General features: G+C 40.5%; 1 protein-coding gene across 4 annotated transcripts in view; it reads left to right on the top strand.

Annotated features, from left to right (window-relative positions):
* NHSL1 (NHS like 1) overlaps positions 1-16,579 on the top strand; it is a 273,262-nt gene that overhangs the window by 138,490 nt on the left and 118,193 nt on the right. Inside the window, exon 1 of one of the 4 annotated variants that reach the window (XM_008006869.3) lies at positions 11,307-11,843. The exons of the other annotated variants lie outside the window; for them this stretch is intronic. Within the exon in view, the coding sequence (XP_008005060.3) occupies positions 11,828-11,843 (16 nt within the window). The 5' untranslated portion in view covers positions 11,307-11,827. Of the gene's footprint in view, positions 1-11,306; positions 11,844-16,579 lie in introns of those variants that run through there. 4 annotated transcript variants of the gene reach the window in all.

Raw genomic sequence — 16,579 nt, 5'->3', positions numbered from 1 at the left:
TAATATGTAACTATGTTTTTTACATGTTTATCTTCTGTTGGCTTTTTGTTTGGGTACAATGAAATAAAGTACGTGTATGTATCAACATTATGGACTTGTGACTGTATTTGGCCATCCCAGTGTTTTCTGTATTTTAATCACTCCTGTAGAAATCACTCTGAATTTTCAAGGAGGATTATCATCTACTGCTTTGTTTCACTTACTAAGCAAGTATAGCTTTTAAGCCTTGATTTCACCATTAACCACTTTCTCTAGTAACATGTGGATTGTCACTCTCTTTTCTCCATCTGATATTTAGACATCAAGCTTATTTACTCGTTTTTCATTTAGTTGAAATTGCATCCCCCAGATTTCTGTTTCATGTTTTTGTTTGTATCCTCTACATTTAAAAAGTCAAGAAATAGTGAAGATAAGACGTATTTCAATGATTTAAAACCAGTTCTACTCTACTAAACATGTTTGGCCAAATACTTAAATGATATTTGAGCCTCATTAATACGAAGGGGAATTATATAAAATGTGGCCGAAAAAGCTGATCTGACCCTCTGGTTTTCCATGAATTTGTTAGTGAACTGCTAATATCCCAGTACAGAGAATTCACGTGACTTTTTACTAGTTTGTGTTGAAATGCTACAATCCCCATTTTGCATCCTAGATTCACAGTGGTTGCTCAATGAGTACTTTGATTTGCACATAGGAGACCTACAAAAATGTTTAAATGCAACTTAAATTAATTGAAAATAGAGATTACAGAAAATTCTGTGACTCAAGAAACAAGGCTCAGAGAAAAGAAAAATAGTTTCCAAAAGCATTGTTATCCCTTCTCTCATTCTCTAAACATTGAAGAATTGACAGAAGAGTCTCACTCCTGATAGAAAAAGCTTTTGGTATTTTACATAGTTACTCTCTGTTTTGGTTGTAAAATGTCAGAGATGGTGACAGTTTTAAAGACGTCTTTCTTTTCTGATGAAATGAAAACTCAGAGAATTCTGTTTTGTGTTTACCTAATGAGAGAAATCAACTTTAGTAATTATTTAGAGAGAGCTCTTATTGAAGCAATGACCACATATTTTCTTCTCTCGGTGCCATTTGAAGCATTTTAGTAAATGTTTGTACACAGTCTCTAAATTGGACATGTGAAGGGATCCAAGTAGAGTTAGCTTAACAACAAGGCTAACGTGTCAGGGCTGGAAAGAACCTCCGAGATACCTTGTTTGATCCCTTGTTTGGCAGCTAAGAAGGGAGGATGCAGAGAAGTGAGTTAGCTTGCTCAAGACGTGCACCCAACAGGGCCCAGTGAGGCTATGTCCTTACATTCCTTTGTCCCCTCTTAAGGTATTGAGAGTGTGTTCCTTTCTATTAGTTTCTTTAATTTTGACATTCCTGACTGCCTTGTGAGGGTCAAGTGACAAATTCCTTTTCTGACCTTACAGAGCAGGTTTTGGAAGCTTCTTAGTCACTCTCTATCACACAGAGAGTTTTCTAAGCTGATGTGCAGAAGACAAGCAATTTACCATAGCAAAGACAAAACGGGAAGAACGCCGGTCCTAAAAACAGGCTTTCTCGTGTCACTTTTATTCCACGCAAGAACAGAATTCATTCAGTTTTCAAAGAACAAAAGAGGAAAAAGAAAACAAAAACAAAAAACCAACCCAAGGGCACCAGGCTGCAGCCTTTCTTTGTTAGGAACTGAAGTCCCTAGAGACAGTTGAGTAACTTAATAGAGCTGTCAGAAGCACACCTGCCTCGAAAGCAATAGATGCATTTTAAAACTTTAAACTTAGCATTCTATTTTTGACCTGGAACTTTTTCCCTCTTGAGTGGCTGTAGTCTTATTATAGTTAATAACTGAATTTACAAAGATACATTAAATAAAAATACAAAGTAACACAAAGTAAATCTCAGCCATTGCCATTAACAGAAAGGTAAGTTACTTCTACTAGAACTTTATTGACTTTAAGCTAGAGAGAGAGAGATAGAGAGAGAGGTAAAACAAAAATAAAAAAGGAAAAGGCTCAGATTATATTCGGAATGATCAAGAGGAGGATCAGAAGAGCTGTTTTTGTGGGCTGCACTGTGCTCTGTGGATCTTGTAACTCTATAATTATCATGCACCGTGGCAAGACTCCACCCCTGAAGATGGTCTGCCAATTTGAAGAATCATTTTCTTGCTTATTTTTAAACTCTTAAAGACAGGGAAAAAGACAGAAGGAGCCTCAATGCTGTGGTTTCCTTAAACCGTTATTGTTGTAAATCCTATGGTTCCTGAAGGAACTCAGTATTCCTAAAGTTTCAAACTGCCTCACTACTCAGAACGCTTGGCAGTGGAAAGAGAAATGATTAGCTTCTTCCTTGAAATGTTGTTACTAAGGTTAAAGGGGAACAAAAGTTGGTGAATGTGGTGAATTTCAGAAGTAAGCTACCTTTTTATAGAAATTCCATAGTTCTTTCCAGAGCTTTGGGTTTTTCAAATACTTAGTTGGTTTCAAAACACAATATTTAAACAAGTAAGGCTTAAAGAAATTAACTGTTAGAATAATGTATTCAATTATCCATGCAGAAGTTACCAGAAGCCTGGACATTTAACTTGGCATACCTTGCTCGTAATATCTTAGTATGTCTTCTGGAATTTTACCTTTTTGTTTGACGATTAAAAGTAATTATAGTCCAGTTACTCTCTCTGCTTATGTTTTATTAACACCTACATTGTGGCAGAACTGTGGTCCACCTGGTTGGTTGGTACATGGACTTGAATAATTCTTGATTTTGTGGATGGAGGAGTTGCACCTGTTTCTGTAGTTGAAGGTTGGTTATGGTTTTTACTTCCTCAGATTACTTAGATGCTTGGGAGAAAAGAACACAAATGACTTTTTTTGGTGGGCAGAGGGTCCCATTGATCCGTATAGAAATCGGAGGGTCTCATTGATCTGTATAGAAATTGAAGGGTCTCATTGATCTGTATAGAAATCGGAGGGTCTCATTGATCTGTATAGAAATCAGAGGGTCTCATTGATCTGTATAGAAATCGGAGTATCCCATTGATTTGTATAGAAATACACAACATGAAAGGACCTACTGTTGTATCTTTCCTATGAGGTTATTTTTATGTGCTTTAACCTAGACCCTCCGAAATGTAATACACATATGTTAGGCATAGTGGCAATGGCAAAGAGAAAACAATTTAGACTCCAGTAGTTTTGTTTTTCTCTCCTATAATACAGTTCCTTATAAGTTTACTAAGAAAGGGAACTTGGGGTCATTATTATGACATCTTTCGGTATCCTCCTTCCATCTGGACATACTGGTGTTAATTCTCTTGTAAGAGCTATTTCCAGAAAATATTTTTCTTCCTTTTTCAGTTCCATCACCCTTCAAATATTTAATTCAGGCAGAATGAGAGTAGGAAAAACTGCTTTCTGAGTTTGCTGTGGTGAAGTTGCCTGGAGAGAGAACGGTATCTGTGTTTGTTTATAAATGAGACTTTTTCAGATTATTAATCCTTTAAGGAAATGATAGTTTATAAAGATTTCACCATAAAGTTTATTAATGATCACTGACTTTCATTTAATAATGAGTTTTAATACCATTGTGTGTAGGGAAAATATGTCTATTTAATTTTAGGGAAGATATTAATTATGACTTTTCATAGGAATCTATGCTGGTGGTTATGTGTCTTATCTAGGTTTTATATACTTTCCACTAATGATTTGCTTTTGGATGAAATACCAAAGTAGTAGTAATTCTGCTTTACATATTTGTGCAACAAACATGGATCACCTATCATGTTCCAGCACCCTGAAAAGTACCGGAAGTTAAGTGTGAATGAGCAAATCCCTACTTTAAGGAATGCTCATATTGGGTGGGCAGAATTGTAATACCATGCCAGCCACATGAATAAAGTGCCATGGGATATAGTGCAAGCTTGAGATTGATCCTGCTGCTGGAGAGGAGCATGGTTAGAGGAGGCTTTAGAGAAGTAAAAAGCAGAGTATGGGGGTGAGGGCTGCATTCCAGACAAAGGGGACAGTAGCCTGATCCAAGACAACAGAGGTACAAGACCCTAAGGAATATGACGCAGAGCTTACCGAGGGGGGTCACTTAATGGGATACGTCCAGAATAGTTTGGAAAAATTACTGAGTACAAGTCCAGACGGGCCTTTATTGCTACGTGAAGAGTTTAGAATTTTTCCTTATCTTGTGTTTTTTACATAAGTAGAAACATGATTTTTTCCCCCCTCTGGAGGGAAAGGATGGTGCAATTGGAGTTCTTTTGGAAAGATGTAATAGGTGTGAAGGTGGATTAAAAGGTCAGATTTTGAAAGAAAAAATATCAACTACAGAGGTCCCAAGGAGTACTCTGTCTCGAAGAAACATTTCAGCCATAGGCACTATGCTTTGAAGTGACATCAGGGCTGGATAAATGGCACAAGGTTCCATAGTAAAATCTCCTTTCTGCACTGCTGCTCATGAGGTGGCACTGTGCTTCTGAGGAAATGAGTGGAGTTACAGACTGGAGCTCAGCGGACAGCAGTGGAAGTCAAGGCAGCTTGCCACAGCTAAGGGCAACCGAAAGAGGCTGGAAGGTTATCTAAGCTAAGAGCCCAGGTCAACTTGGAAATTTATCTTTACCTTCCCCAGGAAGATGAAACCAGAAGGACCTAAAGGTTCTTACAGAAAAAAAAAAGAAGAAGAAGAAGAAAAAAAGAAAAGAAAAATCTAACCCTTTGGGTGTTAGGAGAGTTAGCTAAGGTGCCGTGAGTGAAGGCACAAATTTCATGAAAAGGAGCCAAATGAGGGCTACTTTCTTGACTGTGATGTCAAGAGACCTAGGCTTGGCTACGAAGAAAAAAAAAGTTGAAATAACCTCAAGAACTGGCTCAGGAGGGTGTGTGTGTGTGTGTGTGTGTGTGTGTGTGCGTGTGTGTGTGTGTATGTGTATATATATACATATATATATTTTTTTTCTTTTTTTTTTTTTTTCTTTTTTCTTTGAGATGGAGCCTCGCTTTGTCCCCCAGGCTGGAGTGCAGTGGCACGATCTCAGCTCACTGCAACCTCTGCCTCCCGGGTTCAAACGATTCCCCTGCCTCAGCCTCCCAAGTAGCTGGGACTTACAGGCACGCACCACTATGCCCAGCTAAGTTTTGTATTTTGAGTAGAGCAAGGTTTCACCATGTTGGCCAGGACGGTCTCGATCTCCTGACCTCGTGATCCGCCCGCCTTGGCCTCCCAAAGTGCTGGGATTACAGGCTTGAGCCACTGCGCCCAGCCCTAGGAGAGTATATTTTTAAATGGCAAATTAGAGCAGATCTCCCATGATTCAGGGAGGAAATACAGTGATGTGAATGTGTCTACCCAAGGCCAGAGGCCATCGAAGAGCCTCCATGAAGCATTTGTGTAGTTGTCTTACTGCTCCGTGGTTAGTTTGAGTCCAGCACAGAATACCCTAGGATTCAGCTATTTCCTAAAAGAAAATGCAAAGAGGATGAAGATTGCGCTTGGGACTGAGTAAGTCAGGCCTGGCTCTGGAGTGGAGAAAACTCAAACAGGATACAGACCCAGACAATGTTGGGAAGAGGCAGTGTCCAGAACAAAAACCCACGTTCCATATTCCCCTGCGTACAGAGCTGGATAGACTGAGGGCACTAAAATGGGGTCTGGTTTTAAATCAGTTTCCCTGGTGAGCCAGGGAAAAAGTGAAATTAGCCAGTTTAAAGTTATAATGCTATAATTTTTTTCTCTTTCTCTTGTTCCTGAGGTAGTAATAAATATATAGAAAAACCCAGACTAAGTCTCCTGCCTGAGAGATTCAGAACACTGGGGAAACTAGAAGTATTCTAGAATAGTAGGGGAATAGAGAATGACTAAAACTGGGTCAAATGTGTTAGTCATGGTCATAGGTATCACCAGAGTGGATTCCTCTCTGGGGAATTGGCTTAACCTGGTCATTCTCATCTTAAAAGTATCAGAGGGTTTCAACATCTCCAATCTCTTGCATCCAGGGGGAAGTGGAAAGCACTGTGATGGGAAATATGTCTTCACGCTCCTCTGACTTCACAAGCTTCTCATGCTTTAAAAGCATGTCTAGAGATACAGCTATGAAAATAAGCATCACCTGTCTGAATACAGTAGCCCTGCCTTATCCTTGGGGGATACGTTCCAAGATCACCCAGTGGATGCCTGAAACCACAGATAGTACCAAACCCTATATATACTATATTTTTCTTATACATCCATACCTATGATAGTTTAATGTATGAATTAGGCATAGTAAGAGATTAACAATATAACTATTATAATAAAACAGAACAAGTATAACAGTATGCTGTAATAAAATTGATATAAATGTGGTCTCTTTCCCTCTGTCTCGATATCTCTGTTTTAATATTTTTGGACCTCAGTTGACTAGGGGTAACTGAACGTACCGAAAGCAAAACCTTGGATAAGGGAGGACTGCTGTACTTTGCAGTTGAGGTGAAACAGACCTGTGAATGGGTATGGAGAAGGACTTTTCCATCTTTATCTGGGCTTTTTGGCAAGAGTAAGAGGATACATAGGGAGGAGATACAGTTTGCTTGTTTTTCTTGTATAATTTTGTTTTGTGTTTTGCCAGGAATGAAGGCAAATTTTGAGCTGATCTAGATGACTAATTCTCTGTATTATGCAAACTAATTACTAATTTATTCTCATCCCCACTATTTTCTGGAAATCAAAATTAAACTGGTAGCACACAAGTGAAATCACACTGGAGTGGTTTTGAAGACATAATTATCTAAATATTTTTGGCTGCATGTGTGGATACCACTCCCTCTTGTAGAGATAATAATGTTAAACTTTAACATGATGCTGGATGTCGTAATCCTACAAGGGAGAGAAGTGGTTGCCGCCCTAAGGTCATGATTGGCAAAGGCAAGACTTTTGTGCTGTCCAGAGGGCTACAAATCCTGTGAGTGCGCATCATCTTGGACCTACTCCCTTTCACAAAAGCTTCCTAGGTATTTATTTTTCAATCTCAGTAGCAATGATCAATGGTGGCAGACAATCATAATTTCAATGGATAGTTCTTATTTTTTCCTAGTTTGAACAGTGTGCCCTTTCGTGTTTTATTCTCAGACATACAGTTGTAAACACAAGGGATTTTATTTTCTTATTATTTTATTTTATATATATTTTGGAGATGGAGCCTCACTCTGTTGCCCAGGCTGGAGTGCAGTGGCATGATCACAGCTCACTGCAGCCTCCACCTCCGAGGTTCAAACGATTCTCCTGACTCAGCTTCCCGAGTAGCTGGGATTACAGGCATACGACACCATGCCTGGCTAATTTTATATTTTTCGTAGAGATGGGGTTTCACCATGTTGGCCAGGCTGGTCTTGAACTCCTGACCTCAGGTGATCAGCCTGCCTTGACCTCCCAAAGTGCTGGAATTACAGGTGTGAACCACTGTGCCCGGCCCACAAGGAATTTTTTTAAATATGATAATCTTATATTTGATATTAAGAAAAACACCTTTTATTGTCATTGCTTGAGATTAATGCTGTGAAGTTTTCAGGTAGTGATACCTATAATTTCAGCAATTTAATAGGAGTTGGTATTTGTGCTGTTTAGAAGTGCTATAAAATTTTGCTGCAATAAGTACAAGGGTATGGAAAAAATAGGTTTTAAGCCTATGTAAACATAAATTGAAGACAATTTAAAAGAAAAACAAATCATGACCATCTCCCATAATTATTACCTTGCTAAATGTGTAAGTTCCCTACGGTCACTGTAACAAATTACCCCAAGCGTGGTGGCTTAAAATAAGCAGTTTATTCTCTCCCTGTTCAGGAAACCCGAGTTCTAAAATCAAGGTGGTAGCAGAGTCCTGCTCCCTCCAGAGGCACTAAGGGAGAATCCTGTCCTGGCTCTTCCAGCTTCCGCTGGTGCCGGGTATTCCTTATCTGTGACAGCACCTCCCAGTCTCTGCCTCCATCTTTTATGACCTTCTCTGTGTCTCTGTGTATCCTTTTTTTCTCTTTTTTTTTTTGAGACAGAGTTTCATTCTTGTTGCCCAGGCTGGAGTTCAATGGCTCAATCTTGGCTCACTGCAACCTCTGCCTGCCAGGTTCAAGCGATTCTCCTGCCTCAGCCTCCAGCGTAGCTGGGATTACAGGCATGCGCTACCACGCCTGGCTAATTTTGTATTTTTAGTAGAGACGGGGTTTCTCCATGTTGGTCAGGCTGGTCTGAAACTCCCAGCCTCAAGAGATCCACCCACCTCGGCCTCCCAAAGTGCTGGGATTGCAGGCATGAGCCACCGTGCCCTGCTCCGTTTTCTCTCTTATTAGGACATTCTTCGTGGATTTAGGGCCCACCCTAATGCAGTATCATCTCATCTTGATTCTTACCTTCCTTAACTTATGAAGACCTTATTTCCAAATAAGGCCACACTCTGAGGGTAAACATGAATTTAGGGTGGACACTATTCAACCCACTACATTAAATTATGTATGCTTTAACCTTAGGAGGGTAGCTTAATTAGATGGCAGTGGGCAAGAACTACCATTGATCATTATGAATTTTGTGTATTCTTCTGTCATGTGACTTACCACACTGAATTATATTTATTCCACTCGTCTCTTGCACTAAACCTCAAGAAGGCAAAGATTCTTTTCCTGTGACCTGACATAATGTGCCTAATAGTATGTGTGTGTATTCAAACCAAAAATAAGAAATTAATGAGTTAAGATGGAACCTTAGAGTTAATTTTGTCCCCATGTTCTATTCAGTCCTCACATTTACAGGCCATGAACTGCTGTAGAGACTAACTATTGGGGCATCCAATCTTTTGACTTCCCTGGGCCACGTTGGAAGGAGAAGGATTGTCTTGGGCCACACATAAAATACACCAATACAGTGATAGCTGATGAACTTAAAAATTGCAAAACAATCTCATAATGTTTTCAGAAAGTTTACGAATTTGTGTTGGATCACATTCAAAGCCATCCTAGGCTGCATGTGGGCCGCAGGTTGGACAAGCTTGAACTAGATAGTGATATAGACATGACTGGAATGAAATTCTCTTTACTTTTCAATCCACTTTTCTTTCCAGCATATAAAGTCATCTCTATTAAAAAAAGGCTTAAACTGCCAGGTGCAGTGGCTCATGCCTGTAATCCCAGCATTTTGGGAGGCTGAGGTGGGTGGATCACGAGGTCAGGAGTTCAAGGCCAGCCTAGCCAAGATGGTGAAACCCTGTCTCTACTAAAAATACCAAAAAAATTAGCCAGGCATGGTGGCGGGCGCCTGTAATCCCAGCTACTTGGGAGGGTGAGGCAGAGAATTGCTTGAACACAGGAGGTGGAGGTTGCAGTGAGCCAAGATTGTGCCACTGCACTCCATCCAGAGCGAGACTCCGTCTCAAAAAAAAAAAAAGGGCTTAAACTGTGAGTATTCAGAGTGCTGTTAAATACACCTAATCCCCCGAGACCCTGTGTATTAGCCTGTGTTCAAAAGTCTTAAGTCTCCAAGGTAGGAGCTGCTTTCTCTCTATATACAATTCCAAAAGTTGAATGTAACCCATGAAAATATTTTCAGGAATACCTCTGTAATTCATAAATTACATGGGAGGGACTACTCAGAACAGGAGAGGACAGAGAATAACTCAGATCAGCCATGGAGAGAGTCCCGTGGTGAGATGGAAGAGACTAATCAGCTGGTCTGGTTTTGATCTTGTTTGTTAGGTGAATCAATCACCTCATGGTTTACACAAACGAAATGAGCTATGAGGTTCCCTCCCATTCTGTTCTAGGAGTTAATATCAGACTAGGCGCGGTGGCTCACGCCTATAATCCCAGCACTTTGGGAGGCTGAGGTGGGCGGATCACAAGGTCAGGAGATCAAGACCATCCAGCTAACACGGTGAAACCCCGTCTCTATTAAAAATATGAAAAAATTAGCTGGACGTGGTGGCAGGCGCCTGTAGTCCCAGCTGCTGGGGAGGCTGAGGCAGGAGAATGGTGTGAACCTGGGAGGCGGAGTTTGCAGTGAGCCGCGATCATGCCACTGCACTCCAGCCTGGGCGACAGAGCGAGACTCCGTCTCAAAAAAAAAGAAGAAGGGTTAATATCACTGTTAATCATTCCCAATGCAGTTTTTTTTTTTTTATTTTGTTTTGTTTTTTGTTTTTTTTTTAAATCCTAACTAGCTTCTGGCGAGAGACCTCTTATATATTCTTGTGATTATGGAAACTAGTACGGTGACTTCCTTATGGTAGATAACATATTTATTACCCAGGTGCTATTGGTGATTCAGGGTGACAGGGAGCAGAAACCCCACTGGGATATGCTGAACCATCTATCGAAAGCCAAAAGAACATAGAGCATCCTTACTGTGTGGCAGTGAGCACCCCAGGACACAGACAGATAGATAGATTGGTTCTGTGAGTCAGTTTCCTGCATCCTGTGGAGTCAAAAGGAAGACCAGCAAACAGCAACGGGTCCTGTGAACAATGGCCACTTCCTGAGCAGGAGACTCTCAAGTCTCTGTGGGGAAGGACCACGGGGCCACTTATGGTTCAGACGGTACTTTTCAAGCAGGGTGCTCCTGAAGCAGTATTTGTGGACTGTTTCTCTTCAGATCTGTCGTAAGATTCCTTTTGCCACTTTCCACCTGTGTTTGAGAGTCTGCAGTCAAGTAACCTTGAACTTGCCAGAGTGAATTTAGCTTTCCAGTGGAGGGGAAGAAATGTGCTGATCTCATCATAGCCACAGCAGAGTTAGAAATTTGCATAATCTAATGCTGCCTTTGTTTCCTCATTTGAAAAAATGATGCCATAGAAGTATAACATGCTTCACAGTTTTATCCTAATACTCAAGACAGGGTCTCACACTGTTGCCTGGGCTGGAGTGCAGTTGCATGATCATGGCCAAGGCAGTCTCTACCTCTTGGTCTCAAGCAATCCTCCCACCTTAGCCTCCCAAGTAGCTGGGACCCCTGGTGCATGCCACCATGCCCAGATAATTTTTTTTTTTTTTTAAGAGATGGGGTCTCACTGTGTTGCCCAGACTGGTCTCAAACTCTTGGGCTCAAGTGATATTCCCGCCTTGGTCTCCCAAAGTTCTGGGATTATAGGTGTGAGCCACCATGCCCACCCCGTTTTTAAATAGTAGTATGTAGTAGTAATGGTAGCACTTACTTAGTGCTTATGATTTGTCTGGGACTAAAAGAGCATTTCACATATATTCACTCATTTACATAGACCCAGACAATGGAGTGCAAAGTTTCCTATTATAATGTGCAGTGTTAATTATGTACCAGTATATGGTTTGCTCTATATTAGAAAAAAAAGGGGAGCATGTGAACAGAAAAGGAATAATGAAGTCAGTGAATAGTCAGTCATAATTACATAAATAGTAAGTCATAATAAAATAGCAAAAGGTTAAACTGAATCGAGTGATTTCTTTTTTGTGGTGTTGGTCACGTGAAGAGCTGCATCCGCTGTGGTGGAAAATGCTGAGAGAGAAGCACAAACAAATGGGCTCACCCTTGGGCTGGTCTGCACTGGACTGTATGAACGGTGACTGCTAACCCCTGGCTCCCTTCCCTTTTCAAGATGATCGCAGGCTGATTCCATGGTGTGAAATAACCCAGGAGAGATAGGGAGGTGTCAGCAGCACAGCCCAGCAGGCTGGGGATTGGGCAGTGGCTTCCTGGAGTAACAGGCGCTGGCTGGCCGCCCTGCTCTCTGGCAGTGAGCGCTGAGGAGGTGGGCTGGGAGACAGCTGTGCCTAGCACTGCAGGCTTCATCAGACCACAGAGCACAGCCCCTCCATGGAACTGCTGCAGAATGTTCTGCCTGAAAGGTGAGGGGGCTTCGTGCCCATTTGGGTGGCAAAGTTCTACTTGGGGAAGATTGTCATTTAGCATCAGAGTCTAAATCACAGAGGTGGTTCCAGTAAAAATCAAAGTTTGAGGGAGTTTTGTAAGTATGAAAGTGAAAAAGTCATTGTTCTTTTTTGTTGCAAACAGGAAGAAAGACCTCCTGCTGGGGAGATGGAATTCTCTTTTAGACAGAAAGGATATTTCTGTGTTTGAATGTGTTTTGTATGTGTTTTGTTATAGACAAAAGTAGCTAAAAGTTTAAAAGAAGGTTTTTAAAATCAACTAAATATAGGAATAGTTTACAGTGGTAGTATGAGTCTATTAGAGGGGTTTTCATGTAAGGAGTTGTTCTTGCAAAGGGTTAGAATGAGTAGAAAAGGGTAAAAGATTCTATTGCTTTAAGCTTCACTATGTGAACTTAGGAATGAAATTAATTTGACTATAGAACATACTTCTAGGCTGGGCGTGGTGGTGGGTGCCTGTAATCCCAGCTACTTGGGAGGCTGAGGCAGGAGAATCACTTGAACCCAGGAGGTGGATGTTGCAGTGTGCCGAGATTGCACCACTGCGCTCCAGCCTGGGCAACAAGAGTGAAACTCAGTCTCGAAAAAAAGAAAAAAAAAAAAGAACATACTTCTTGTTCTGGCCACATATGGATTATAGTACTTCCTAAGTACTATAAAATGGTGATTATATGAGTATATGTCATCATTCCCTGATTAGTGGAGTATTTTCCATCTTTAGGCATTTATTTTTTCAGTCAACTCTATTTTTCTTCCAACTCTTGTTATAATGTAATTATTGTAGGCATGTGAGAGTGTGTTTGTGTGATCGTTGAAATGGTCGGGGGTAGAGGGGGAGGTGAATTTCCTTGGAACTGTTCTGTTCATATCTTTCAGTGTATGTCATTCTGTTGATGGGAAATTCTTGACATCTTTTCAAGTTTTGGAAATAAAGTGGTCCTGGCTTATTTGCTTGTGGATTGCTCCTTTGTCCTCAAAGTCTGTTCCTGAGGTATAGACATGGATTTTGTAGACCCAGCCTTTGCAGTTTTAACCTTCTTTTGACACCTTAAAACCCACCAGTCTTTAATATTGAACTTGGTGTTTGGGATATTTCTTTATATAGTAGGTGCAAGTTTGGTGAAATTGAGGGTAAGAACAAAAAGGAACGTCACATTTTTCTCTCCTTAAGCATTGGATTAATTCTCACTACAGAGAGTATCTAGTTGCAGTGGATTTCCAAGGAATCATGGGCTGACATGAATTTAAGTATTTCCGAAAAATAATTTTAGATGAAAGGCATTATGAGCTCTCATCACACTGTTTCTTTACAAAATTGTTCTATAAAAAGTTTAGGTATGAAGAGTCGGTAGTATTATTGGATGAAGGTACATGCTACCTGGTGTAATTTCCACAGTGCAACTGAAATCATTACAATCCAATGATAGCTTAAGGTTTACAATTTCGAATTGAATATGGGTGTGGAATTGTCACTGGGTAGGACATCTGCAGCTTCAGCATATTTTTCTCCACCCATTCCCATAGCAGCCATTTCATTTTATTAAAGAATCTCTCATTTTCTTGCACTCTTAGTTTCTGTGGTAACTCAGAAAACTTAAAAAACTCAAACGTATGACATGTGTTGACAACTAAGTGCTTTTACGCTGAAGTGTGTGTTGTAATCAGGAATCCACAATCGCACCCTTTTAAAGCCTGTTCTGTGATCTCCCAGCAGCTAAGACAAACAGTTGACTTTCTACTCGCTTCCTGTGACTTATAGCTTCTTGATTTACAATAATAATTTTTAAGTTGTCCTTTGCCCTACATATGAAGCAAGCCCATGATAAAGTGAGATTAAGCAGAAAAATAATAAGAGCTACTTGTTGATGCTTTGTGTTCTTACTTTGGAAAAGTGGCTTTCATTCATTGGTCTGTGGCTAGCCAAGGTCCTAGGGGCTATTGCATATGTGGTTGTGATTAGCATTGATTTTAAAGGAAACATGATTGCTCTTCCTTTGGTTTAAATCATGTTCCTGTGTGTTTCTTGTAATTGCTGAAAGAAAACATTTAAATCAGATCGCTTCCCACATTGATGCAGGATTTCCTTTTCTCTACTTAGACTGTTTCTTTTCTGAAGCCAGGTCCACTCAGCTTTGTGTCAATTTGGCCTTCCTTGAAGAAGGCTGCCATCTTTCTCATTACTGTCACTATGGTAACTCATATAGTTGCAATCACTCTTTGCTATTGAAGTATCTCAGATACATCAGCTTCTCCCAACTGCATTCTGTATGTGCAACATTTGAGCACTCAGTCTTCGGGAAGATGTTCTGTAAAGTTCAGCTAAGGTCTCTGTGGCTAACAAAGGCATGGTGTGTTCCTTCACTGTGTAGCAAGTGATCCATTATGGTCTGGGAAGTGAATTGTGGCTAATCATATGATTAATAGCAAGTAATATGATTAATAGCAAACTACCGTGTGTACCATTCACAGATTATTCTAAGAAGTAGAATAGGCCAGGTGCCATGTCTCAAACCTATAATCCCAGTGCTTTAGAAGGCCGAGGAGAGAGGATCACTTGAGGCCCTGAGTTCAAGACCAGCCTGGGTAACATAGGGAGACCTTGTCTCCACAAAAAAATTAAAAAATTAGCCAGATGTGGTGACATGGAACTGTAGTCCCAGGTACTTGGGAGGCTGAGGCAGGAGGATTGCTTGAAGCTAGGAGTTCGAGGCTACAGTGAGTCATAATTGTGCCACAGCACTCTAACCTGGGCAATAGGGTGAGACCCTGTCTCGAAAAAAATTTTTAAAGAATAAATAAAAATTAGAATAAAATATTTTTACTACTAAAGCTACGTGGAACATAATTACACTTCTCTGAAATGGTTCCGAATGCAAATTTCTTAATTATAGTACATCAGCTTTAACTTTATAAATATTAATTATCTTTACAGTGCTTCTCTAACTTCGGTGAAGACTTTTTAAAAGAAATTTCCAAACCATTACAGACTGATATTTTGTAAAACATAAAATCATGTGCTTGTGTGATATTACCACATTGTCAAACAGCTATAAAAGTTCTTAAACATTTAATCTCATTTCCTGTACTAATCTTGTAGACTGGTAGTGAAGTACTGTTCTACTGGCACTGGTTAGTAGACAAATCTGCATTAGTTTCCCAGAGCTGTCATAACAAATTACTGCTTAGTGAGTGGCTTATCCAGAAATGTATTCTCTCACAGTTCTAGAGGCTAGAAGTCTGAAATCAAGGAGTTGGCAGGGCCATGCTCCCTCTGAAGGCTCCAGGAAAGACTCTTCCTTGCCTCTTCCACTTCCTGATGGCTCCAGGCATTTCTTGGCTTGTAGTAACATCACTTGAGTTTCTGCCTCTCTTCCCACAGCCTTCTTTCCTGTGTGTTTTGCTGTGTCTCTGTGTCAGATGTTTTTCTGATAAGGACACCACTCATTGGACTTAGGGCCCACCCTTAATCCAGTATATCACTTCACCGTAATTAATTATGTCTGCAAAGACCCTATTTCCAAATAAGGTCATATTCCAGGGTTGTGAGCGGACATGATTTTGGGAGGACACTATTCAACCCAGTTCAGTGGACCACATGTAAAATCACGTAGCTTGAGGGCAGCTGCATGGGAGGTGTGTTTAATGGAGAACTGTAAGAATGATACCCAACTTAGCTGCTTTGAGGATGCCTTTGAAACTATGGCAATGCGAATTTAAGATGAGTTTGTATGTGTAGGTAGAAGAGTTGAAAATGTACATACCCATTATGATCAGTCATGCAAAGGAAAATGTTGCCTTTTTATTTCCTTTAATCGATTCGGCTTCTTTCATGAACTCTTATCCCGCTGAGAAGGGGTAAAACAAAAAACAAAATTGAACTTAGTTCACTGCAGTCAACTCAGTGTGAGCCAAAAATTTAAACGGTTGCATTAGATAGCTCAGTCTGTTGGATGACTCAGTCTTTCAACATTCTCCTGCTTATCCTCCTTCTCTTCAAAGGGGACTTTGTTGCTAAGTCCCCCTTATTAGTATAACAGAAGTGAACCATGCTAAAATATGTACTTTTGAAATCATTGGTTTGATTATTACACAATGTTGAAAATTTTAAAGCAGACTCTCTGCTGTTGAGTTTTAAACATGAGGTAATATTTTTTAAATGATGTTGGTTTTATTTTTATTTTGTTGAGACAGAGTCTTGCTCTGTTACCCAGGCTGGAGTGCAGTAGTGCGATCTTGGCTCACTGCAACCTCCGCCTCCCGGGTTCAAGTGATTCTCCTGCCTGAGCCTCCCGAGTATAGCTGGGACTACAGGCGCACACCACCTTGCCTGGCTAATTTTTGTACTTTTATTAGAGATGAGGTTTCTCCATGTTGGCCAGGCTGATCTCGACCTCCTGACCTCAAGTGATTCGCCTGCCTCGGCCTCCCAGAGTGTTGGTATTACAGGCGTGAGCCACCACGCCTGGCCTGATGTTGCTTATGGACAGGATGCATACATATATCCTTCTGTGCTCCAGGAATAATTTCACTGTATTTTATGAGCATAATAGACCTTAAGTTCCTGAATTTACTAATGGATTTTACCTGATTTTGCATTCTCTCTAGGGACTTTTTACCTGGTTTGTGTTGGACTAGGTTCTTTCCCCTCCTCAGCCTTTATGTGTCTTCCAAGAGGTAGAAATCTAGTTTCATGG

The sequence above is a fragment of the Chlorocebus sabaeus genome, chromosome 13 (assembly GCF_047675955.1).
Source record: "Chlorocebus sabaeus isolate Y175 chromosome 13, mChlSab1.0.hap1, whole genome shotgun sequence".
Taxonomy (NCBI): Eukaryota; Metazoa; Chordata; class Mammalia; order Primates; family Cercopithecidae; genus Chlorocebus; species Chlorocebus sabaeus.
Note: the sequence above shows the minus strand (reverse complement) of the source record. Positions and strands in the feature narration are given on the sequence as shown.